Here is a 26,413-nt window from a genome sequence, read left to right as displayed (position 1 = left end):
TGTCCTGGTTGCCAGCAGGCCACAGGCACAGCTCCAGCAGCTCTGACTGCAGGTATTTGCCAACACCAGTCCATACACGCAAAGCCATATTCTCCTGTGGCACCTGAGGACGTGGGTCACTGGTGGACCTGGCACTGCTGGATTAAGTTTGACTTGATGATCTTCAAGGTCTTTTCCAACCTAAATGATTCTATGATTCCCTGACATTTTTAATTTGGAGCTATCTCCACCCTGCATCGCATCTTCTCTTTTATCCCTTCAAGCAACCTGACATCCCATGGTATTCAGAGGCTTTATTGAATATACACAGTGCTGATCAAAGGGGATCATCTGCAGGATGAGGATATTTAGGGAGACTACCACATTATGGACAGATACAGCTATTGGGGATGACAGGGAAAGCCTGATGATGGGGGAAAGGCGGAGGGGTCCACTGTGCTCAGAAACCCGTTGGGAAATAGCACGTGTTTTCATCTGGGAAAGAGAAAGCTGGGGGTTTTGGGAGAAAACAATCTAAACAACTATTCAAAATCCATTAAGAAAAGGAATCTGGACAACTCAAAGCTGTAAAACAACATCAACAGGCGCTGTGGTGACAAAGGGGGTGTGAGCCCACCAGACAAGGATGTGGGAATATGGCAGTGGAGCTCCTTTAGCACCACTCTTTATGGACTCCCAGTTTTTTATACTGGTTATTAATACACTCCAACATGCAATACAAAGATAAAATAATTGCTGGTTCAGTTTGTGCAGAAATCAGAACTAAATATATAATGGCTCAGACCACCCAGAAACAGAAACCACAGGGACATATTTAGAGTCATGTAAACACTGGGAACAGCCAAAGGTGTTTGAAAACATTTTAGGCAGAAGTAACAAAATAAAGTGAAAACTAGGCTGATCTTGTGGATGATCATCAGATCATGTGACAGAGAAAAAATCCCATGGCTTGGAACATCATAAAGTTCATCAGGACAAAGTATGAATTGCAGTGTTAGAGAACCAGAACCTGCAGTGGGTTCTGCCACAGGTTATGGAGCTCGCAGAGAAGCCAGGATGGTGCAACTGGAGGTGGAAGTGTGGAGCTCCTGGGAGGACAGGGATGAGGGGAGCAGAGGAACAGAGAGAACAATCCCCCAGTAATTACTGCCCAACCTCCCACACGGACATGGAGTCGCTATTTCAAACTGGGTCAGGCACATCCTATTGCCAGAGATTTTATTATTCATCCCTTCATTCTCATTATGGGATGAAATGTACAATTAATAGCGCCTAAACAGAGAGAATTAGCCTTGACCTGCCTTCCCACTCATTTCCTGCCTCCTCACACATACTCCCTCCGCTGTGTTCCCAAAATCATACAGGGCTCTTACAAGTGAGAAAGATGGACTGAGACAGAGAAGATGTGGTTGAAAACTGGGCAGTCTTTACGGTAATATTATTGGGTGTGCCACAGGCCCATCAATCTCAGCCACCATGGCATGGCTCAGCACCCTTCCAAGGGGAAGGCAGTGAGTACAGAACACTCAGGGATCAGAAAAGAGTGGGACTGATCACAAATCAATCAAACCCGGAAGGTGTGGAATGCAAAACACTGATAAAGGCAGTGACAGGGTAGATAGGAAAATCTTCCCTTCCTCAGCGAGGACTGTGGAGGAAGATCAAAGCCAGCCAGTGCAATTCCCACTGGGAGGCTGAAAGGTGGGAGCAGGCAGTGTGAGCTCAGTTATCGATGCCACAGCAACCGGGACCTGCCAGTCCTGGGCAAAACCAGGAAAATCCAGGCATGAGCCAAGTGATTTGGGATTGGAAACTGATACAAGTGGCAGTGAGACTGAGGCTACAGCCTTCTGAGGAGGTTATAAAAGGGGCAAGAATACAAAGACTTTCTGATGATGCCCAGCATTGCATGGGTCACAAACACAAACCAAATCAGCAACGGGCCCCGTGCTGCGAGGCAAAGCTGTTCTCCCTGCGCATTGCCCCTGAATAGAGAGAGGCATTTCCACAGGACTCCTGGAATGGTTGATGTGGGACAGATTTATTCATGCTCTGGAATTAAATTTAACACCACTGTTGCTAAAAATTATGGGTGGAGCCATGGAAGGGTGGAGAGCAAAGGCTGTGAAAGGGACACGGCACCAGTGGCTCCCTCTCTCTGTAGCTGGCTCTGCCCAACACCAGTGGCTGCAGCACAGTCAGACAAGTCCAGGACTGTGGATGCACCCACGTGGTGCTGCAACCACACAGAGCCACGCTCTGAGCTGAAGAACTGACCAAATTTTCAGTTCAGGTGCCTGAGATGGAACAAGGAGGTTGTTTCCTCCCTGTCTGAAGCTGTGGTGAAGCCACTCCCCACATGCTGCAGACACAGTGAGCAGCCTCAGGTTTCAGAGGTGATCAGAAAAGCTGAAGATGGTTCCAAAACACAGCACTGTAATGGTTCAAGACTGGGAAAAGACACTTTATGACTCTGTGAGACCAAACTCTCCAATCTGTTTCTCATGCCAAAAGAAGACTGGAAGATGATTTGATTGCAGCACATCATCTTCATGGGGAGAAAATACTGTCTTGCCTTAACTTGGCTGGGGAGAGTCGAGTGCGAGCTCATTGCTGGAAGCTGGAACCAGCTGAAATGAGGCATCAAACATAAGCACAGATGGTCCACTGGAACAGCCCTTTTCCAAAGGATGTGCTCAGGGAGAACAGATCCCCCCGAGTTCCCAAAACCAGAGCTGTGTGTCTGGCTGGCCCCAGGTCCCCAGTACAGACGTGCAGTGGCCACACTTGGTGGCCTGGAGCTGCACGAATAGATAAATTATTAGACCAGACCAAAGGACCCTCAGAACCTTTGCCCTTCATGCACACTGACTTTGTGGATCCAGCTCTGCCAAGAAAGTAACTTCCCAGCTGGAATGTCTGCTCCTGGGTGGGACCTAACCCTGCAAATATTAACTGAGAGCAATTCATTGCCCCATATGTTCTAACCCTGAGCAGGTACCTGATGTGCAGAAGGACACAGCCCCAAATACTTCAGCAACTTTCTTCCACATGATTTCATGGCTCACAAGCCCTGAAGGGAGCCTGCTGTTCCCCTCAAAAACAAGTAAAACCATACAAACAGCAGCACTGACACTCCTGGGAGCAGGGCTGAGCTCTCCAAAAGCCTCTTGGTGCCTCAGCTGGGGCTGCACAGCTCTGGAGAGGAGGAGGAGGCAGCAGTGCCTCCAATTCCACAATCCAGCTCTCCCAGCAGGAACGAGCATCACTTTCTTGTGGTCCCCTGTGAAATCCAGGTAGTGCTTCTGTGGCTAGAGCAGAACCAGGATCAGCCCAGGCTTTTCCAAAGCTCAGTAGCTGATTGGGATATAAATGTTCCCAAGGGTGCAGGGGAGAGCTGGGCTCAGGGAATGATCCTCATGGGACAGCAGAGTTTGAAGCCTCCTGGTTTGGCTGGGGAAAGAGTACCAACATCTCAGAGCAAAACAGGAAGGAAAAGCAAACTACTGACACTGGCAAACTTCAGGCAGGATGGAAAGGGGTACATGCACAGCCCCAGCAGAATGAGTTTTCCTTGGAAGACAGGAGTCACCACAGCCTCCACCACGCACAGGGGAGGTGAGCCAGTAAAGCATCACTGCATCCCCAGTCCTTTGGTCCTTGGATCAGCCCTTGCAAGCCCATGATGCTGCACTTGCTCAGTGTTGTGCTGAATTGCAGCACAAAGAGCCTCCACTTGGAGATGAGGATGAAGCAGCAGGAGATCCGGAACATTCTTGTTCTCCAAAAATTCCCTGAGAGACACAGGGGAACATCCTGCCTGGGGGAGGGAAGACATCAGGCCTCAGCCGTGTCCAGGCCTGGTTCTGCTCCTCCTGTCCTGTGGCAGCACTTCTGGAGCTGAGGCACAACTGCTGGAAAGGCTCAGAAAGAGGATGAGTATGGAAAGGAGTGAATTTTCAGTTCTGCAGTCCCCAAGGCTCCAAGCAGGTCTCATGGGTTTGGGTGAGGGCACAGAGAGAAAAGGACTCAAAGCTCCTGGGATGTCAGGTAAGTTCAGTAGCAGTCCTGGGGCTGGGAGCAGAAGGACTCCCCAGCGTGACCCAGGCAGTGACCACATCTGCAGGTGCCCACACAGAGACCTGCCCCAGCTTCCAGGCCCCTGCAGGCACTGCTGGGGCCCTGCTGGGGACACACTGGGACCAGTGATGGTCAGAGCCTCCACTTGGTGGAGACAGCAGTGCACAGGAGCCAGGGGAGAACCTGCCAGAGTCACCTCCAGGTCCCCTGGCCACCCTCTCCTGGTGGCTCTGAGCTCGGTCCCCAGCCTCATCCACCACCCTCCTGCATGAACAGTGCAGGTTTAGTGTTCTGGTGTGGCCTTCCAGGGCTCAGCTGCACCTCCCTCTGCAGGCCCAACCTGCATTTAACCCTCCATGGGCTGATGTTCCCTGGCAAGAGGAGATTCCTATTCTCCAAACACAGCACTGCTTGCACTGGACAAAAACTGCTCAGAGCCATCAGACCAGAGAGGAGCAGAGTGCACAGGCACAGCTGGCTTAAACCCTACCTCCTTCCACAGGGGGATCTAACTTCTTCTCCATGGCTGCGACCCTTCCTGGGAAATACCAACCTCCTCCAATGTTTCATGTCTTGTCTTTACTGAACTGTGGGCCCTGGCAATCCAAGAGGCTCTTCCTTACTGAGGAGAGGAGGCAGAAGCCTTGGGATCTCACAGTGCTCACTCGGTGCCTGGTTGCTCCTACAGGTGAGGTCCTGTTTCACTTTCCAGAACAGACTCTGTGATTTCCAACATGAAAGAGGCAAACAAACATTGCACTTGCATGTATCACTGCTCTCACTAAGTAGGCCACACAGCCAATTACTGTAAATACCAGCTCTGCCATCTCACAATGCTCATTTCAACATTGCTGCCTGCTTTGATCATCAGACTTTCATCTTCCAATGACGTTACGGCCACTTTCATGTCAGACACAAGTGCGTGAAGGCAAAAGAGATTTCAGAGAAGGCCTTAATGAAGCCTCAGCATGAGGAACTGGAAAGGCAGGGGTAGAAGCGGGATCCTGGACCCATTTGGGTACAGCTTCCTTGGCCCTACACCTGTGAAGGCTTTAGCAGAGTTCAATGATGCAGCACAGCCTGTGCCAGGACAGCTCTGGGTGAGAAGCCCCACCAGCACCAGTGCAAAGGAGCAACACAAGGGCAATGCCAGGAGCTCTTCCCAAGGGAAGGACAGAAGGGAAAGGCTGGGTGCTCACAGTCCCCTCTGCACGGTAACACCACCCACAGATCCAGCAGCTCCTTCCAGCTGATATCCTGTGGCAGCAGGGGAGGAGAAGGGCCGAAGGCTGGAGGCTGCAGTGTGGAGCTGTTTTGGTCTCTGCAGGGTCTCCCTGGCTGTGATGAGCAGAACAGCAATGAGTGCAAGCAAACGGGGCCCGTCAGCTGCTGCAGCCACAAGAAACTCGCACTGGCAGTTTGCTGTTTCTGATCTGGAGTAGCATCCTCATAAATAATGAAAGTGACTAAAAGCTACTTAAAAAACACACACTCCTCCCTTCTGAAAGAATGAGAAAAAAAAACCAATTATAAAAGGACATTTCTTCCAGCTAGGAATAATTTGTCATGTAATTCTCTGAAGACAGCAACAGAAACATGCATGCTCCGTGCTCTCTTTGAGTCATCTGTGATTGCACATGTACTCAGATGGCTTCTAATGAGGCTATTTTTACAGCACACATCCTGCTGAGTTTTTGGGGAGGGGCAGAGTAAGATCAGTGAAGTATCAGTCTCCAACATCAGCTCCTCAAAAGGAGAGGAAAAGGAAACACGTGGAGGAGGATGTACCACTCTGAACCAACACCTACAAACAGCTCTCCTGCCCCAGCAGCGAATGTGGAGCATCTTTTGGCTTTTTCTAAACAATACTCAAGCTGGAAAACCAGAGATCATTAGTGCCTTGATGATATCAGTGATGGCCAAGAGCACAGGGCTCTGCACAGCCTGGTCTGGTGGAAGGTGTCCCTTCTCATGGTAGGGGGCGGAGTAGGATGGGTCTTCAAGATCCTCCCAACCCATTCTGTGATTCCTGGTGACACCCCTTGGCAGAGGATGGGGTGTGCCCAGTCAGAGTAAAACTGAAACACACTTTGGGCAGTCCTTGGAAGGCTCTTCTGGTCTGCAGCATCAAACAGGTTCAGTGAGGACTCACAAACTCTCATGGGGACCAAGCAATGGGCAGCTTTGCAGAGCCCAGCAGGACACCAGCATCAGTGGGATGTCCAATTCATCTTCTGGAAACCAGCGTGCAGTTGGCTCATCCCAGGCTAAATCAAAAGGCCTCAGCTGTCAGAAAGCAAAGGAAGCAAAAGATGGGGGAGGCTGAAACTGGGCTCAATTTACAGATGTCTGCCATGGTTTTACAAGAACCAGAAGGTTCCTGTCAGGACTGGAGCTATGGGAAGTGGAATAGACAGAACAGATGTAAATGAACTCGCATTTTACATGGAGATGATGAAAGCAGATACAAGAAAAAGAAGGATGTAAGTTGCAAATCTGCTTGTCTGATAAATTAGCGGTGGTGGCCTTCCCACCCTCCCCACGGCTCTCATCTGCTCCCTGAGGCAGCCCAGGGGGGTGGGCCCCATGCCTTACACCAGGAGGAGGTGGAGAAGATCATGAAGCAGAGGAACTGCCTGGTGTCTTTCACTGGGGACATCTCCTGCAGACATCACCAGACAAGAAGATTTTCAAGTGCAGGGTTAAAAGAGAGAAAAGCTGGAGCTGTTTTCCCAGTGTTACAACTGAGCTCTTTGCTCCTCAGCTCCAGGCTCCAGCCCCAGCTTCAGATGTTCCCTCACACCTGAAAGGCAGAGATACCACCCCAATCTCCTGTGTCACAGCATCCAGAGCTGCTCCTCTCCAAGGGACTCAATCCCCCTCCCTGCCACAGCTCACAGAGCCTCTGCCCAAGCCCCTCTGCAGCCTGAGCCTGCAGCCTTCAGAGAGGATATCCTGGTGCTCATGTGTGAAGTGCTGCAACCACCAGTGGTGGGAACCACCCCATCTTGGGCTCCTCCTCTGAGGGATTATTTTCTGGAACAGGCACTGTACTTCCAGTGCTGCCTCTGGTCACTGGGCATTTGCTGGCTCTTACTGGGAATCTCCCCTCCGCAGGAGAAAACCCCCTCTCCTGTCTCTTGAATGAAGCAAAGCAAACCAAACACTTCCTGAATGCACACTGTGTGCACGCTAAAAAGCCCTTCTGACCCTTGACTCTTTCCATTTGGGAGCCTGTCCACATCCCAGAGCATGGATACCCAAGCAGGATACCAAGTGTGCCACCAGCACTCTTGGTGACACACACGATGGCAGCACGTGCTGGTGCATGTGCCTGAACCCTAAATTTTCACTTGGTCACAGAGGGGTTCATGGTCATCTGTGTTCCACCAGAAGGTCTCAGTTCTCTTCACAATTTTCCATGATGCCACTGTGAATTCCCAAAGTTGCATTTAACTTCTGAAAGGTTACAGGAAAAACCTGTTCACTGATGTCCTGACATTATTATGGGGAATGGGAACTCCCTCCTCCATCAGCAGGAGAGCAGAAGTGTGACAGTAGCTGCCATTCAGGTTTTCCTGGAAGAAATTTGCTCAATAAATACCAATATTATTAAGGAGTTCATAAATTTAAAGGATGTGAAGGTTTCGTAGAAGAGAGATGCCTCAGGGAAGTTCACCCCCGCCTCTGAGGGCAGCCAGCACTTAAAAACAGAGGTAACAGCTTTCAAAAACCCCAAAATACATAATGCAGCATGTGCTGGTGTGTGTGGTGTCACTGCTAAAATCTAGGGAAAACAAACAAACAAAGCAGAATACTTAATTTTTCCAGCTATCTGGGTCTAGTAAAACACACAACCTTTCCTGACAGCAAACTCTGCTTCAGGAAGTCCAAGAGGAATTTAATCATGCGTTCATTCCTCAAGGGACACTCGGCAGCTCCGAATCCTTCAGAGAAGGTAAACTCCAGGACCAAATCAGGCTGCCTCTCTTCTGGAAATTAAAATTAAAATACAAACCAGAACAATAGTCAAGAGCCACAAAGAATTCCTAAGGTATTAGCAAAACAAATTCCCTTCAGTCCTTATTAGGAATATCTTGAGGATGGTTTGAAGAGGAAAGTCTAACCAAATATAAAAAAAATTTGGCTTATCCAACAAAAAACAACCGCGCACTCTTTGCCAAAAGCAAAAGAATTCAGTCAGATAAAAAATGCGACACACAAATGATGCAGGTTAAAAACTGAATTTAAGATGATAATGGAATAGCTGCCAGCGTCTTTAAATTTTCAAGCGTGGAAATGTCAACAGAGACAAAGAAATTCAGGGAAAAACAAAGAGAATAGATTAAGGGTTTATTTATATCAGTGAAAGAGCTCTGTGTTGCTTGACTAAGAAATGACTGAGGGGGTGAGAACTGAAGTGGCCACAGGTCCCCAACAAGCCACGAGGAGTAAGGGGGTGACCCAAGGATTTCCTGGTAGCTCAGCTTTCCTGAAGGCTTTAGAGCTGCCACGTCTCGGTACTTTATGGCTCTAGAAAGGGACATTTCTCCACCTCACACCATCCAAAGCTCTCCAGGACTCTGGCATTTGGCAAACTGGTGTGGTTTACACAGAAACCTTCGGAGGTGGGATGTGTTTGAGCGCTGTCGTCTCCTTGTACGTGGGCATTTGACCTTCCTTTGGGTGTCAAGGTAACCTGCCCGGGTTCCCCACAGCTCCTGTGCTGGTTGTGGTACAGAACTGAACTGTCCACTGCTCTTAAACTGGCCAGAGGGCACTTCTGGGGGGTTTTGTGCTGGTTGGTTGGTTGGTTTGTTTCTTTTTGAAGATGACTGGTGAGAGCCCTTCAGCAAGCACCAAGGCTTATTAAATTCCTTGCCTAATTAGTAAGAGTTTTCTCTTTTCCTGATGCAGGATGAGTCGGAAGCTTCTTCACACTCTGGGACTGAAAATCCCACAGGTTAGCTCTTATAGAAAGGGGAGACAATTCAAATAATTTTGCTTCCTGGAAATACCCAGTCCTGAGCCTGTCCCTCCACAGGGTGTAGAGACCTCTCCCGAGCTTCAGAGGACCACAACCTCAGAAATTGTCCTTCCCCAGTGCTGGGGACCTGGTGAGCTGGAAGAGGAGCCTGAAGAAGAGCTGGTGCCATCCCATAGCAGACCCTCCCTTGGGTGACAGGAGCTGCTGTGGAGTACATGTCCACAGAGGACAGAGCAAGGAATGTGAGGAGGAGAGGGGAAGGAGAGGGAGGCTGGAGAAAGGTGAACTGAGAAGGAGCGAAGTGGGTTCAACCACTTCTCCACAGCTTCTCCTCCCAGGGCTCCCCAGGGAATGGGCACGGCCCCGAGGCTGCCAGAGCTCCAGGAGCGTTTGGACAGCGCTGCCAGGGATGCCCAGGGTGGGGCTGTTGGGGGGTCTGTGCAGGGCCAGGGGTTGGACTGGATGGTCCTGGTGGGTCCTTTCCAGCTCAGGGGATTCTGTGATTCCATGAAAGTCTCATCTTCCGTGGCACAGACCGAAACACTCAGATCCCTGAGGCAGCACAGCTTGGTCTGGAGTACCCGGGAAAACCGCACCGTGTCAGAGCTGGGAAACCTCCAGGCCCAGCCCAGAGCACCCCTGGGAACTCCTGCTCTGCTCCCACCCAGGCCAGCACCCAGAGCCCTCCTGCTGGACCTGCACCTCCCCGAGCCCCTTCTGGGAGTTGCAGCCCAATGCTGTTAAGGCTGCACTCAACAAGAGCCCTCCCTGCCCGGCCAGCAGCCCCTGGCCCCGAAGGCCTGGATTCCCCCGTTGTGGGAGCAGAGCTTTTCCACAGCTACATCTGTGCTGCGAGCGGGCTCCTGGCTGGTGACAGCCCTGGTGCAGACGGGGCTGAGCTTCCAGCTGGCTCCGTTCCCTCCGCAAACAGATGCAGCTCCTATATCAGGGGCTGATTTATTCAGCAGGAGTCTCGCACATTAAGTGTAGTTAAGTCTGAAAACAAATCTAATGACTTTAAAATAAATAGCCAACAGAGGACTTGAAACTGAAATTCCTACTTCCTCTGACACCCGCCATATAAACAATAATAATTATATAAAACCGTGTCTAACACATGACTACACAAGGCTCTGGTGACCAAGAAAAGCACACGCTGCTTGTCAGACATAATTGCACATTTGGTTTTTCAATTATTTCTTGTCAGGATCCAGAGCCCACCATCTGAATGCTGACATTAATTATTGGGAAGTAGTTAGTGCTACAATAGTCTTATGGAGACTCCCAGTGCTCACCCCAAGGTCCACAGCTCCCAGTGCTGCTCGCACAGTGCCCTCCTGTCCCACCAACCCTCTGGGACTGGCACCCTCACACCACACAGGGACACCCAGCCTGGACCACCATGTGCAGAAGGGGCTTCAGAAGAAGCTTCAAGCAAGTCTCCAGTGGACATCAGCAAGGAACTGATCCCTGCCAGGTGCTCGCCCACAGGATGGGGTCACACCATGTCCAGCACTGTGGCCCCCAACACAAGTCATGGATCTGTTGGAATGAGTCCAGAGGAGGCCACAGAGCTGCTCCAAGAGCTGGAGCCTCTCTGCCATGGAGCCAGGCTGGGAGAGCTGGGGGTGCTCACCTGGAGAGGAGAAAGCTCCAGGGAGAGCTCACAGCACCTTCCAGGGCCTAAAGGGGCTCCAGGAGAGCTGCAGAGGGACTGGGGACAAGGCATGGAGGAACAGGACACAGGGAATGGCTTCCCAGTGCCAGAGGGCAGGGCTGGATGGGATATTGGGAAGGAATTGTTCCCTGGGAGGGTGGGCAGGCCCTGGCACAGGGTGCCCAGAGCAGCTGGGGCTGCCCCTGGATCCCTGGCAGTGCCCAAGGCCAGGCTGGACATTGGGGTTTGGAGCAGCCTGGGACAGTGGGAGGTGTCCCTGCCCATGGCAGGGGTGGCACTGGATGATCTCTAAGGACCCTCCCAACCCAAGGCAGTGTGTGATCCTGTGAACCCTGGAGCCCTTGTCACCCCCTGGCACCGTGCTCCAGCTGAGTCCCCTCCCAGCCCCTCAGAGCACCCAGCTCTTGGCATCTCCCATCATGTCGCTGCCCATCATGCAGGAAAACATCCTGCCTTTTATTGGCTTTTAATTTGCTGCTTTTTAATTTTGTTGACTGTCTCTTTTTTCCTTGCAAAAGGAAGAAAGAAGCCTCTGATCTACCTTTTCTGGAGTGTTCAAAAACACGCACAGCTTTGTCAGGTTGTCTCTTAGTTGTCATCTTCCCCAAGGCAAGCAGCCATCTCTCTTCTGGCTGCCTTCAAGGAAGGGGGCTTTGCTGTGCTCCCAAGAATCCTCTTCACCTTTTAAAATTTCCCATTACTGAGCACTCACTGAGGGGCAGGAACCACCCAGGAGTTAATGGGGAAGGAGAACAGCAAGGGCTCTCTGCCACCGCGAACTGGCAGCTGCCCACCCTGAACCTTGTTCTTCCAAAGGCAGCACCAGGCCCACGGAGCTGGGGGTGGTGGGATCACAAACCCCTGGGCCTTCAGAGCTTCCATTGTTTGCATGAAACAGAATAAAATCAATTCACTGCAGTAAAAAAATAAAAATAGCATTGACCCAATACCACAGTCATCACCTTAGACCAAGCCTGCTATTGTGAAAAAAAAATTGCAGGAAGGTAAAATCCAGGCAACTTTACTTTGATTATATTATATTAATTGCATTATACTATATTATATTATACTATATTATTTTTGCTTATATTTTTAACTGATACAAATTAATTGTTAAAAGCTTCCTCGATAGTTTGCAATTAGTGAGGGTTTCAAGCAGCAATGACTTTGAGAAACATCCATCTTGTGTCTCCATCCACTGATGACCTCACGGATTCAGTCCGAGCCACATTTCCACCTTCAATCACTGACAGAGCTTTCTTGAAATATCACATTTTGATTCTGTTTTATTATTTTTAAATGGACTTGGCCATTCTCCTTTCTTTGAGCACCTTTTGTTCAGTCAGGTAGATGATAAAGTGGGTTTCATTTCCACTTTTCTACAAGGAAGAAAGCAATGACCAACCTCACACTCCTCTGGATGTACAAAGGAATTGGAAAAACAGAGGGAAGTTCTCCCACCCTGCTGGGAGCGCCAGCCCTGCCCTGGGAAGGGCCTTTGCTCACTCCTGGGAGGATGTTCAGCCCCAGGGACACCCCAAAGGTGAGGTGGACACCCTAAAGGTGAGGTGGACACCTCTGTCCTCTCCTCCTGTGTGGGAGCAGAAGGCTCTGCACAGTCCAAGGTCTCCATCCAAGAGCCTCACGCTGGGGGCACTCAGCTGGAACACCCCACACCATGTGCAAACAGCTTCTGCTTTCAGCCCCCGAGGCCAGGACGAGGTCAGACTCCTCCATCCATCTTTCCAGCTAAATCCCAAAAGGGCTGCATGGACGCTGGGCCCTGACAGCTCCCACCCATCCCTCCTGTGCAGCCGCCCTTGGCCACCCTTGGCCACCCCGTCCCACGCGGCGCAACCCCAGCCCTACCTGCTGGAAGAGCTCCTCCGCCCGCTGCTGTTGCTCTCGTCGGCCTAAGAGACCAAAACAAAAACGCTGTTTAGGTTCAGAAAGACGAGGGTGCTCTGCAGCCCTGCCTGCCCCAGCTGCACCCACGGGCTCCTGTGGGGCTCTGAACCCCGGGGCTGGGGCAGGCTTTGAGCCCCAGCCCCACCACGGGGGCTCTTCCCGAGCCGATCCCCTCTGGTCGCTCTTGTGCAACCCAAGTCTCCAGCCATGATCCCTCAGATGCAAAACCACGCGACTGGCAGGTGGGAAATGAGGAATGGCCAAATTCCAGGAGGTGTCCAAGCGGGAATGGCCCCGCTCCGGGCTGGAGGGCAAGCCCAGTACCTCCCCTCGTTAGCCCCATGCCCTAATTAGCCCCTCCAGGCCCCGGGAGGGCTGAGCAGGGAGGGCCCAGCGTCTCCTGTCGCCTCCTTCCCCGGCTCGCTGATGAGAGCCTTCCTTGGAAAGACAATATTATTCCAATCCCAGAAATTTTATTTCTGAATTTGTGCAAATACAAGTTAAAAGATATTAGCTGCATTTCACATTTTGTGCAAATGGCAGAAACAGGCAATTCATGTGCAGCAGGATGGGGGCCAGCCAACGATTTCGATAAAATAAACCCTTTTTTAATTTAAATGCTAATGCACTGAATTAAAATTTAATAACTGAGGAAATTGAAAAGCCGAGCAGGAATATTGGAAATAAATCCAAGCAGAAACAGCTGAAATTAAAAATTCTAGAGAGTGGGAGGATAGCAGCTAAGCTGTCTTATATGATTACATTTTTTTTATATTTTTTTTTTTTTTCAGAACGAAGGGGGGAAGGAAAAAAATCCTATCTTTGGCTGGCTGTAGGGCAGTAAATCGAGAGTGCTGTGATTTATTGCTCAATTTTCCTGAGGGAAAAAGGCTTTCTTTCATGCTGAAATATTTCATAAATTTCAAGCCAGCATAAATTCTTAATTTAAAAGTTATGGAGGTCACATTTAGTGCACTGGTGCAATTCTGAAATCTTAAAGGAATAGCAACCAAAAAAAAATTGCAATTTGATTTTATTTTTTTTAATTCTTCATGTAAAATTTTCTTCAAAGGGATTCTCCAAGTTACACAAAGCAGAAACACAACCTGGCTTCTGACGGGATATGAAATCCACTGGAAATGAAGAGATAAAAATCTAATTCAATTACAAAAAAGTATTTTTTTATTACGATGATGATGATTATTATTATTATTGTGAGCCACTTGAGGAATTTCTGTTAAAAAATTTCTTTCCATTGCCTGGGAAAAGCCAGAAGGGAGGAGCTGAGGATGTAATTGCTTCTGTTAGATCTCCAATCTTTTGTGAGCACTGATATGTTCATTTGTTATACAGCTGTTCAGCTACAGAAAGGATGTCAGAGCACCCATAATTCAAAGCAATCAATCAAAAATTAATGATTTGTCATGCTTACACAATGGAAAAAAAAAAGCAAAAAAAAAAAAAGCTTTATGGGTTCCTGCAACTGGTAGATTGCTCAAACCTTCGGGGCATTTTCTAGAAGATTAGATCTGTGTGTACAAAAAAAAGGGAAAAAGGAGATTTAATATAGAGCCAGGGCAGAAACCTTGTGGGGTGCTGGGGGTCGCTGAGGCCCGAAATGCCCCAGAGATGGGAACCTGACAATTCCTGTCTGTTCAAAGAGTTTTGTGCACAACCCAAACCCAAGCTCACACAACCCAAGAGCCACACCTTGGATCGCAAGGACCATGTGCAGGCTCCTGCCAGGAGAATTCCACAGGAAAACTGCCTGCTGAATCACAGAACCATGGAATATCCTGAGCTGGAAGGATATTCTGACCCACAAGGATGATGGAATCCAGCCCCTGGCGCTGCACAGACACTCCAACAATCCCTAGTGCTGGGGAGTTTCCTTATTTTGAAAGAAAAAATGAGGAAAAAATGAGGAAGAGCTCTCATCTCGATGGTTCCACACAGCCAAGGTGCTCTTGGAGATGATCCATTAGACAAAACCACCAAGCTCAGCCTGAATGAGATCAGATCAAGCTGCCTTAAAGGTTTCTGGATGCTGAAATAAACAAATCCACAGAATCCCAGACTGGTCTGGGTTGGAAGGGATCTTAAAGCTCATCCCATTCCACCCCTGCCATGGGCAGGGACACCTCCCACTGTCCCAGGCTGCTCCAGCCCCAATGTCCAGCCTGGCCTTGGGCACTGCCAGGGATCCAGGGGCAGCCCCAGCTGCTCTGGGCACCCTGTGCCAGGGCCTGCCCACCCTCCCAGGGAACAATTCCTGCCCAATCTCCCATCCAGCCCTGCCCTCTGGCACTGGGAAGCCATTCCCTGTGTCCTGTCCTTCTGTGTCCTTGTCCCCAGTCCCTCTGCAGCTCTCCTGGAGCCGCTTTAGGCCCTGCAAGGGGCTCTGAGGTCTCCCTGGAGCCTTCTCCTCTCCAGGTGAGCATCCCCAGCTCTCAGCCTGTTCATTCAAAAATAAAATCCATTTAAGAGAAAACTTTCCATCTAAATTCTAAAAAGTGGCATTTGAGGACTGAAATACCACGAGGAAGTCGAAGGGGTGAAAGGCTGGAGATCATCATTTAACCAGAATGTGCCAAAATGGCTCAGAGCAGCTCCCAACAAAGTAACATCTTTGGGGAGGGGGAACCGAAACCTCCAGTGCTCCCATTTGGAATCCCCTGCACTCCCATCTACCCAAATAATTTATTTTGGTGATTTCCTAATTTCTAATTGGAAAAGGAGAGGAGCAGAATTTGCATTTGCTGACAAGCTGGGAGGCCGGGTGTGGGGTGCTGGAACAGGCTGGAGAATGTCACACAATCTGCCCCATAAAATCATTTACATTTCAAACTATGATTCCCTAAAGTTGCTTTTCTTCATATTGGGTGCATTTAGGGTAGTTTTGTTTAACTAATGCTAATAAATATCCTTTAAATGAAAATGCACACAAGCAGAATGTGGTTTCCGGCCATATGCTCCTCAACTCGAGTTGTAAGCAAGAAGTAAATCATGTGATAAATAAGAAATGTATCAGTCAACATCTCCTAACAGGGTAACGTGTCAAAAAATAGGAGTCCAAGCAGATGTAGAACTGACCTGAGAAATCCATGTTTATCAAGAGGGTTACACTGCATTGGGAAAAAACCCCCAACATTTTAACAGTTACAGCAAAACAAAAAAATAACTAAAAGCAATAAAAATGTGAGATGAGATTTCAGACGATTTAAGCAAGGGCTTTCTGCCTGATCACTTAAATTATGATTTGAAACAATTATTCAAATCGCTTGGATTTGCATCCACGGATGCCCCGCTGGGATCAGCTCCCATGGACGGGATGGGGGCACTGGGACCCCCAAAGCACTGCCACAGCCCTCCCCAGGGGGAAAAGGGGTTAAATCCATTCCTTGATTTGCTCATGCACAGTCACCCCCTGTGATCTGCCTCTGAACCCCATCCCAAAGGGAGAGGGCCCTAATTCTGCCTGGGGGGTGCAGGAGGAGCAGACCCCGCTCGCCCCAGCCCCTCTCCCACAGCACCTTCCCCCTCCAGAAGTAAAAGGGCTGAGTTGTTTGTTTACCTGAGGGAAAAAAAGGAAAAGAACCCCAACCCCCCACCCTACTCCCCCCAAACACCTCTCCAGAGACAGCAGAATAATTTTTGTCCAAACACAAACCACACGTTCGGTTTCAGAAGGAGCCAGCAGCACCCAGCATGGAAAATTTCACCCCAAATAATTAAAATTTGGCAAAGGGAGAAGCAACTGAAAACAGGTCTGACACAGGAATGTGCCATAAAAACAACTGCAGGCCTGCTACCTGCGCTGTCTGGGGTTATTAACTTCAGAGCCACAGAAAATGCAGGAAGTGCTTTTTTTTTTTTTTTTTCCTTTTTTCTTTTCTTTAAACAAAGGGCAAGACACTGGCAGTTTCCTATTTAATTTTTATTAACTAGGAGGGGGAAAACAGCAGAGCAGCTCCACATCACACCAAAACATCTGCAGAGCACGAGGACCCATAAATGTGCCCGTGCCCCTTTTTAATTTGGGTTTTTGCTTCCTCCTGCCAGCACGGCGGATGCTGAGGAACCCCAAGGCCTGGATTTCGGGGGCACCGCAGTGCCCCGAGTCAGCCCCGTGTTGTCCCCATCACTCTCCAGGCTCAGCACCATCCCCTGAAGGGGATAAAGAGAAGGAAGCAATGCAAAGCCCACGGGCGAGCCGAGCAGAGCTGCGCTCCACAGAGCCACGGAATCACTGAGGTTGGGAAAGCCCTCTGAGATCATCGAGTCCAACCTTCCCCCAGCACTGCCAAGGCCACCACTGACCCCTGTCCCCAAGTGCCACATCCACACGGGAACATTTCCAGGGTTGGTTATTCCACCCCTGCTCTGGGCAGCTGTGCCAATGCCTGACCCCCCTTTTCATGAAGAAATTTGTCCTAATATCCAACCCACACCTTCTCTGGCACAACTTGAGGCCGTTTCCTCTGGTTCCCAGAGCCAGGGCACCCCCTGCATGAAGGACAAAGATCTCCAGTGCTTTAGGCTGTTGTGGCTCATCCCCTCCTCATCCTCTGCCTATCCACCAGGGCAGCCTCCAAAAGGGATGAATTCTCCACTCGGAACGAGTCACTTCCTGGGCCGGAGGAATGCGCTGCCAATTTCCTCAGCTGCAGCTTCCCCTCAAGAAACAACCAAAATAATAATAATAAAAATATTTTCAAGAAGGAAATGGGAGCTCACCACGACGCCCCCGGCCTGGGCGGGTGCTGAGCCCCAGGAAACGGCACAATCCTGCCCCGAAGGACCCAGGTGTCCCTGTCACCCATTCCCAGCTCCCACACTCCAGGCAGTCCCAGACAGGTTTAAGGGCTGTGAGCAGTTGCCTCTGAGTCAAGGCAATATTCATATGAGTAATTTTATGAACTTGCTGAAAGTACTGGCAGAATTTGTGCTTTGAATTTCAATTTTTCTCCCCTGGCAGCCCAGGGAGATTCAAGCAGCACGTGCCAGAGAAGTAACCGAAGAACAGGAACATTAAATAAATTTTAACCTAAAACTACAAATGTTCAAACCCGTATTAAAAAGCTTCAACCTCGTGTATTTTTGTTTTTCCCTGAAACAGTCATGAAATTAAAATTATGAATAAATCAATGCAGCAAATTGGTCTGGATTTAAAGAGTTACTCCTTGATTATAAGCAACTGAAAAGTAATCAAAATATTTTTTCCATCTCCTGTTGCTCAGTGCTCTCCTTACTCTGTTCTTTATGAGAAAAATAATCAAATTGAAGGTGAAGAGGAGAAAAGGCATTACTGATTACTCTGAACTCTCATATTATAAAAGCTGGAAAATAAGAGTGACCGGGCAAAACAACAGAATTATGTGCATGGAGCAGTTGTTTACAGATGGTATGAGTTTCCCAGCAAAAGAAACAGCTGGAAATATTTTTAAAGAATAAATGTATATGGAATGAAACCTTGGGGGGGAGGAAGGTACTGTTATTTTTTACTTGGGGGGAGAAAAAAGGGGCAAAGGAGCCCTGCGATAGCATTTCAGAAATCCACCCGTGTTTCCAGGCTTCCAATTTCGCAGGAAACTCTCAGGAAATCAATTTTTTAAAAAATCCTATTACAGGCACTTTTCCAAGTTGATAAAACAAACATCTCTAACAAGCTACGAGTGCACATGGGGAAAAAAAAAATTAAAATAGGAGTTATTTATCCAGGGAATCCCAGTGGCGTTCAACACGTTCTGTTTGGGAGTTCGGCACCTCCTGCCTCTGCCTAGAACATCTGACGGGGCTGTGACGGCCCCACTGCACGCAGGGACTGCCAGGAACCTTCCCCCTGAGCAGCTCCAGCCTCTCCCAGCTCCAGGTTGATGGGATGGGTGGGAAAGACCTGGAGGTTGGGTTTTGGGGGAGCCACATCCCGAGCGGAGCGGGCTGGGAGCACAGGCCCAGGCTCTGGTGTCCTGGGCTCATCCAAGCAACCTGGGCAAGGCAGGGATTCTCCTCTTTCATTCCACCTGCTGAGACCCCACCTGGAGCACTGTGTGCAGCTCTGGGGTCCCAGCACAGGGAAGTCCTGGAGCTGCTGCAGCCAGTCCAGGGGAGGGCACGGAGCTGCTCCAAGAGCTGGAGCCTCTGCTCTGGAGCCAGGCTGGGAGAGCTGGGCGTGCTCACCTGGAGAAGAGACGATGCCAGACGGATCTTAAGAGACCTTTCCAGGGCCTAAAGGGGCTCCAGGAGAGCTGCAGAGGGACTGGGGACAAGGACACAGAGGGACAGGACACAGGGAATGGCTTCCCAGTGCCAGAGGGCAGGGATGGATGGGATATTGGGCAGGAATTGTTCCCTGGGAGGGTGGGCAGGCCCTGGCACAGGGTGCCCAGAGCAGCTGGGGCTGCCCCTGGATCCCTGGCAGTGCCCAAGGCCAGGCTGGACATTGGGGCTTGGAGCAGCCTGGGACAGTGGGAGGTGGCCCTGCAGGAGGTTGGAAGATGCTGATGCTGAAGCACTTCTTGGAAGCAGCTTGGATAAGGCAGAACCTTTGCCTTTCAAGGCTGCAGAGGCTGTGGAGTGTCCCCCAGGGAGCTGCTCCAGCTCACAGCTCAGCATTTGGGTGTCACTGGGAGTCATGGGATCCCTGGGCAGAATTGTACATTTTGGGGTTGGTTTTATCTCATTTTTGAGAAATTTTGAAGAACGCTTTGGGTCCCTCCATAACAAAGAGCACTGCAGAGATGTGACGTGCTGCAAATGTTCAGCTTCAATCTGAGATCAGCAATAAAAATTTAAACACTTGAAAAATAGAACTCAAGGCAGAAAATGAGATCTAGAACAGGGGGAAAAAATGCATAATTTGATAAATATTGTGGTGAGATGGGGTAAGAACAGCACCATGAGGAGGTCTGGCCTCAGCCAAGGATCCCCTCCAAGGCTGGCACACAAGCTCTCCTCCCAGCGCTCGTGGGAAAGGCGTTGTATTTGCAAAATATAAATTTCATCCTTGTAAAATATAAATTTTATTCTTATTAAAAAAAATCCCATGTAGCATTTATAGACAGGCCGTGAGGTTGAAACTAAAACATTCTCCATTGGGAGGGTAATTGTGGGACTTCACCTTCTCTCCCAGTTTTGTATGACTGGCTTGTTTAAATAGCATGAAACGGTGGTAATTTTACTTTGGAAAGGAAAAAAAAAAAAAGTCAAACCACAACGGTCTAAAAGTAAGAAAGGGGGAAGGCACACAAAGCTGGGTAATTTCTTCAAACTTAAAAAAGAGCAGTAATTACAGGGGGAAATTCAGAAGGAGTTTAGTCTGCCTGGCTCCCTCAAAAACCAAAAAAATAAGAAAAAAGCAAGGAAAAAATAGTAAAATAAGAAAAAAAAAGAGGGAAGGGGAGGAAATGAAGTTGGAGAAGAAGCAGGCTGAAAGGAGAATTCTTAGAAATTCTGCTTGCAAAATAACTCCCATCAGCCAACCACAAGTCCTATAAATATCACCAGATCGACTTCAGCAGATCTAAATCAACAAATAAACAAACAAACCTCCAAGATTTAAAAAAAGTAAAAAAAAAAAAAAAAAAGAAATCTAAATAGAAAAGACCAAAAACCCCAGAAAGGCCAAGCTGGCGTCCCCAAGGGGGGTGGCTTTGCTGGCTTCCCAAGAACGATGGTGGTTTGGAAAGTCAGAGGGAAAACAGCGTTTCCTGGCCCATTGGAGCTGTGAAAGCTGCAGCATCACCTCCCCCTGCCCAGACAACCCAAGCACTGCCCAGGGCAGAGGGAGGGGACCCTCAGCCCTCCCCCAGAGCCCTCAGCCGGGCACGGCGCTGGAAAGAAGAGCAGGACATCACCAGGGACCATCGGCCTGCACTTTCTCACTCCCAAATCTCCATCTTTGAGCAACTGTTTGAGCGAAAGGAATGGTTTTTCAAGCAGTTTGTGGGGGACAAACATCACCAGGACCAACCAGGGTGACCTTCAACTCCCCATCGTTCCTGGAGCTGAAACAAATGAGGGCCCAGAGCTGCAGGGAAATTCTTTCCAGCCCAAAGAGGAGCTACAGCAAGACCATGGCATGGATTGGTGCCATTTCTGCTGCACCACTCACTCAGCAGAGTGTGACACTCATTTTCAAAAACTGGAAGTGACACAGTCCCTGACATTGAAAATTTTCTGATTCATACAGGCAAAATGCATCTGATTTATTTTTTAAAGCAAGAACTGTAAGATGTGCTCAAAATCTAAACGAAGCACTTATAAGCCTCAGATTCTGTTTGACTTGAGCCTGTGCAACCCAAAAAGATATTCCTTATTTCCTGGGCAACAACAAAAATTCAAATCAATCTATTTTTCTTCTGGCTCAGCCTGAAAAGGAATTTTTCAATTTTTCAGAGCTTCAAGAAAACCAAGAATATCAATTATTTGCACAGCCCTGCAGAGTGGACAGATTTGTCTTGGAAAACCTCCAATGTGACACAAAAAAGGTACAAATGTTCTTACAGGATCCTTTTTGGGTTGAATTTTGCAGGCAGCACCATGAGCCCTCTGCCCATCTGAGGGGCCAGCAGCTGCTGCAAACCCTGAGGAAGAAAAGCCAGAAAGTGCAGTTGGCTACCCAAAATTCTGGTGCAGCCCAGGGTCATGTGGAAGGATGAGAGAGGAGTCCCCAAGCCCACTATTTACACCCAATTCCCAAGTGGAATCTGGGGTTAGGCAGCACAGGCTGCTGCTGCCAGAGCTGGACAGGGCTGGTTGGGTTTCCAAGTTGAGAAAGGAGCATTGAACCCACGGATTTGTGATCCTTTGGATGAACAAACACCAGACCAAGGGCTGTTTCCTCCTCCAGATGCACCCAGAGAGCCTCTGGATACCAGCCTGCTCCAGGGCCCTGGGGGCACCAACTGCAGGTGATGCTGGGCTGGCAAAAGATAAATCTGTACCACATTCCACAGAATGTGGAATCTTCCATCAGAAAAAAACTGATGCTCACCTGCACTTCTTACAGACCTTTGCACCTTGGGTGCTTTATTTTCCCCAGGACAAGGGGAGATTGTTTTAAACTAAAAGAGTGGTGATTCAGATTAGATATAAGGGAGATGTTTTTTACAATGAGGGTGATAAAACACTGGCACAGGGTGCCCAGAGAAGCTGTGGCTGCCCCTGGATCCCTGGCAGTGCCCAAGGCCAGGCTGGACAGGACTGGGAGCAGCCTGGGATAGTGGAAGGTGTCCCTGCTCACTTTAGGGGGATTGGAACGAGATGGGCTTTAAAGGTCCCTTCCCAAACTATTCCATTTTATTCTATTCTATTCTATTCTATTCTACTCTATTCTATTCCATTCCATTCCATTCCACAAAGGACAGCAGAGTCCAGTTCTCTGGGCCTGTGCTGCACCCTCAGCCTCTCACCAGTTCACCTCAGAACACCAGGCTCCAGCCAAGCACTTGGCTTCCCCAGCAAGATGCCAAAGCAGCTCCTTGGCTCCAGGCTCTGAGGGGCTTCACAAAACTTTGTCCCTCGCAGACAGATTTTTGTGGATGCTGTGTGCTCTGCACAAAACCACAGCAGTTCTCCAGCCCCACAGCAGTTCTCCATCCCCACAGTTTTCCATCCCCACAGCAGTTCTCCATCCCCACAGTTTTCCAGCCCCACAGCAGTTCTCCATCCCCACAGCAGTTCTCCATCCCCACAGTTTTCCAGCCCCACAGCAGTTCTCCATCCCCACAGCAGTTCTCCATCCCCACAGTTTTCCATCCCCACAGTAGTTATCCATCCCCACAGTAGTTATCCATCCCCACAGCAGTTCTCCATCCCCACAGCAGTTCTCCATCCCCACAGTTTTCCATCCCCACAGTAGTTATCCATCCCCACAGTAGTTATCCATCCCCACAGCAGTTATCCATCCCCACAGCAGTTCTCCATCCCCACAGCAGTTCTCCATCCCCACAGCAGTTCTCCATCCCCACAGTTTTCCAGCCCCACAGCAGTTCTCCAGCCCCACAGCAGTTCTCCAGCCCCACAGCAGTTATCCAGCCCCACAGCAGTTCTCCATCCCCACAGTTTTCCAGCCCCACAGCAGTTCTCCAGCCCCACAGCAGTTATCCAGCCCCACAGCAGTTCTCCATCCCCACAGTTTTCCAGCCCCAGAGCCATTTTCCTGCTCGCTGCCACGAGGGCACAGCCACCCTTGGGCTGTGCCTGGGCAGCACAGGAGCCTCCCAGCCCTGGCACAGCCTCACTGCAGTAATTCCCCATCCATGCTCCTTCCCAGCGCTCGCTGTTCCGCTCGCACGCGCTGGAGCAGCAGCGCGCAGCCCCGCGATTGGTCTCTGGTGAGTAATTGCAGAGGTAATAAAAGAGAGAAAAGCCTATCGGGCCGCAGCCACGCAGCCACTGCGCTGCAATATGAAGTGGACACACTCGGGAGTCTCCTGGGATGCCCCGAAATTTGTAGGGTTCAGAAAAAGGCCATTCAGAAGGTAAAACCCCACAGCGCCCGCGAGGCTCTTAAATGTGACCTCCAGGCTTCCCCACAGCCTCTAATGGGCCAACTCTGCGCTCTGCACAAATTATCACGAGTATCAAAAATATCTTTACAACAGAGCTTTTATTTCCATATATTTGAAGCTCCTTTCCCCTTTTGTTTCTTCTCTAAACCGGTTAAAATGAGCATTAAGGGATATAATTATGTTGTTAGCTTAATTGCCTACTTAAAGCAGAATCTACAGGGGTTTAATGCAAGATTTGAAAAGGGGGGGAAAAAGGAAATTGGGATATTAATGGATATAGTTTTTAAAATGAACCTCTTCTGGGGAAAAGTGAGTTTGGGGCATGGGATGGAGCATGAGGGGGGAGGAGGTGGAGCCAGCCCCCATCGGTTTCTGTCATAAGGTTTTGTCAAAATGCAAATTGTTGGCCCATTCCTTCTCCAGCAGTCTAATTTTGGAGAATTTGACCTAATTAATCATTAACCACCGCACAAAAAAAAAGTACCCCTCCTTCAGTTTGAAACCTTCATGCTATTCCTGGAGTGACACACTTAAGGCCAGGATAGGGGCTGGCATCTGGAACATGCCTGACACTGAAGGACCAGTCCAGCTGGGAGAACTCCTGCTCCCAAATCACCCAGCAGCCAACCAACCATTCCCCAGGCAGAGGAGCACAGGAGGGCAGAAAACATTTGGTGCCCAACCCTTATCCTGGGAGCTGCTGCCTGGAAAAGCCACTGGTGTCCGTATGCTGAGGCCCAGGGATGCTCATCCTCCCTGCGAGCCAGCCCCGTGCCACGGCTCCTGGATTCTGGATTGTTCAGAAACAACGACTTTTATGCCAGAAAACAAGCACAGGGCAAAGCCTGCAGAGCAGACAGGGCAGAGCAGGGCACTTGCAGAGGCTGGAGTGCCAGCCCCATGCTGTCAGTGTTCCCACCACCTCCCTGCTGTTCCCAACGGCACCGCGTGGCTCTGGATGTGGAGAGACTGAAGGCATCAGCCAAAGTCTGTTCAGTGCCCTGAATGCCTCCAATTCCCACAACTTCTCCCATTTTCCCAGAGAGTCCCCGTGGCCGGTGCTGTCTCTGATATCCCAGCAAGTGACGTGCCGCTCCTTGAGCACCTTTGCTCTCCTCTACCTGAACCCCAGAGATTTAACCTCAGCAGCACCAGGGCTTGTCAGACCTCGAATTAACTCAATGCCACCTTCCCTTCCCTGGTTCTGCTGCTGTGTAGCAGGTACAGCTCCAACCAGAGCTACATCCCACCCTCGGAACCTCCAGTGTCACTCACAAACTTGGCTTCTGCAGGTTTTTGATGACCTTCCCCTTGCCCAGTGCTCACCACGGAGCTGGGGTGTGCCGTGACATAAAATTTGGGGGAAACCCCCACTCTCACCCCTTTACAAGGTTTCCTGTATGAGCCAGCAAGGGAAAACACAAAAACCCAATAAATACAGGTGGGAAACACTGTTCTGCTCCTGCAGAAATGGAGCAAAGCTTCATCCACAGCGTTTGCCCAGAGACACCCACGGAGCAAAACCCAGCACCATCAGGGTCCTGTTTCTCCGGGAGGAGAAACGAAATGCTCATCACAAAAGAGATGCTTCCCCCTCAAAACCAGAGCCCTCCCAGGGTCCTCTCCTTTACCTGCCTCCTAAAAGCTGATTTAAATAAAATTTTGAAATCTCCAAGAAAACTTTTTCTGTATTTATTATATTATACAAATATTAATCCAGTGTGCTATTTCAAATATATTATATATAACACAGATAATAGAAATATTGATATTAAATACATATATTTGAAATCTTTAAGAGAACAAGGTCCTAGGATAAGCAGCTGCTTCCCTCCAGCCCTTTGCCAACCCTGCACAGAGACCATTGCTGGGATTTTGGAGGCTGCTGGTGTTTGATGTGTCCACACAAGGGAACATCTCACAATCCCAGATAAATTATTGGTGTACTTGAAAAAAATCAGAGAACAAATGTATTTCAGGGTCTCCTTGGAAACATAGAGGAAATGTGCATTGTTACAAAGTTGGATGTTATTAGCAGGAATATGTATAGCACAAATTAAGGACTTCAGAGGAGAAGCCACCTTGGATCGTTTGATTAATACAGTAAGTACTTCCTATACCAGCATAAGTGGATTTCAAACAACTTGAACTCAACATAATTAGATAGATTAATAAAGCACCAGAATTAAGGCATTAGGTTGAAAGGAAAAACGTGAAAGAATCTGGAAATTAGCAGATAAAGTGAGAGAAAGTAAACAAGGGGAAGTGTCAACCGAGAGCTCATAAATCCCAGGGAGTCTGAGGGACCATGGTCAGCACCACCAGATAATTCCAGGATTAAAAGCCCTTCCTGGAAACAGAACCTTATGCACGGCTCACATTAAAACCACACTGAAAAAATAACACTGCTGCAAAATCAGAAGGTCAGAAACTGCCCAAAAATTTGGGTGGAATGTACCCTGTGTGACATGCCACCAACCTGAGGTGCCACCAGCCTGCCCCTGCTCTGACACACCCCTGAGGTGGTGAACACTCATCACTCCTTCCAGAGGACCCTCAACACTTCCAGCATTCCATCTGATTTAGATAAAAATTAAAATAAGGGGGAAAAGAAATAAAATTTCCAGCAGCCAGACTGACTTGACTGGGCTCCGTCAGGCCCCCAGACTTTTTCCACTTAGAATCAGAATTTTTAGAATATTTTCTAGAAATTATTATTATTTTCTGTTTGTTTCTGGTTGGGTTTTTTCCCCTCCCATATTTGTACTTCCCTTCCTCCCTGGGTTTGGGCAGGGATGCTCTGCTCAGCCCCTCAGCCAACACCTCCTGAGGCTCAGCTGAGCATTCACACCTCAGGTCCTTCCTGAGGTGAATAACTCAGCTGGATCAGGGCATTTTTCCTCAGTGCCACATCCCTGAAATATAAAAAGTTCTCCCAGTTTCCCGTTTGACACCCAGCTGGGGTTTTCCTCCTTCCCTGAAGCAAAGGGCTCGGTGATGGTGCCAGCCCCAAACCCATGGGACATTTAAGCACATTTAGGAGGGAAGGACTTAAACTCACAACAGTTCCTAAAGATCAGGAAAATCTTTAGATTAGGAGGTAGAAAATCCCCTCTAAGGGCTCAGAAAAGCCGGGTTCCTCCCCATCCCCATCAATTTTTGGGCTCACCATGGGCAAACCCTCCTTCCCTTCATCAGCCAGGGCAGTGGGAGTTTTTGCTGTGGCTTCTCCAAACAAATTTCCCC

The 26,413-nt window shown here is 49.2% G+C and overlaps 1 protein-coding gene across 13 annotated transcripts in view; it reads right to left on the bottom strand.

Moving 5' to 3' along the window:
- ZNF618 (zinc finger protein 618) overlaps positions 1-26,413 on the bottom strand; it is a 133,586-nt gene that overhangs the window by 67,829 nt on the left and 39,344 nt on the right. For all 13 annotated transcript variants that reach the window (XM_032131205.1, XM_032131209.1, XM_032131201.1 and 10 more), the window contains exon 2: positions 12,615-12,658. In XM_032131205.1, coding sequence (XP_031987096.1) covers positions 12,615-12,658 — 44 coding nt within the window. The remainder of the gene's footprint in view (positions 1-12,614; positions 12,659-26,413) is intronic.

Source organism: Corvus moneduloides, chromosome 21 (genome assembly GCF_009650955.1).
Source record: "Corvus moneduloides isolate bCorMon1 chromosome 21, bCorMon1.pri, whole genome shotgun sequence".
Taxonomy (NCBI): Eukaryota; Metazoa; Chordata; class Aves; order Passeriformes; family Corvidae; genus Corvus; species Corvus moneduloides.
The sequence above is the reverse complement of the archived record's forward strand: the minus strand, read 5'-3'. Positions and strand labels throughout refer to the sequence as shown.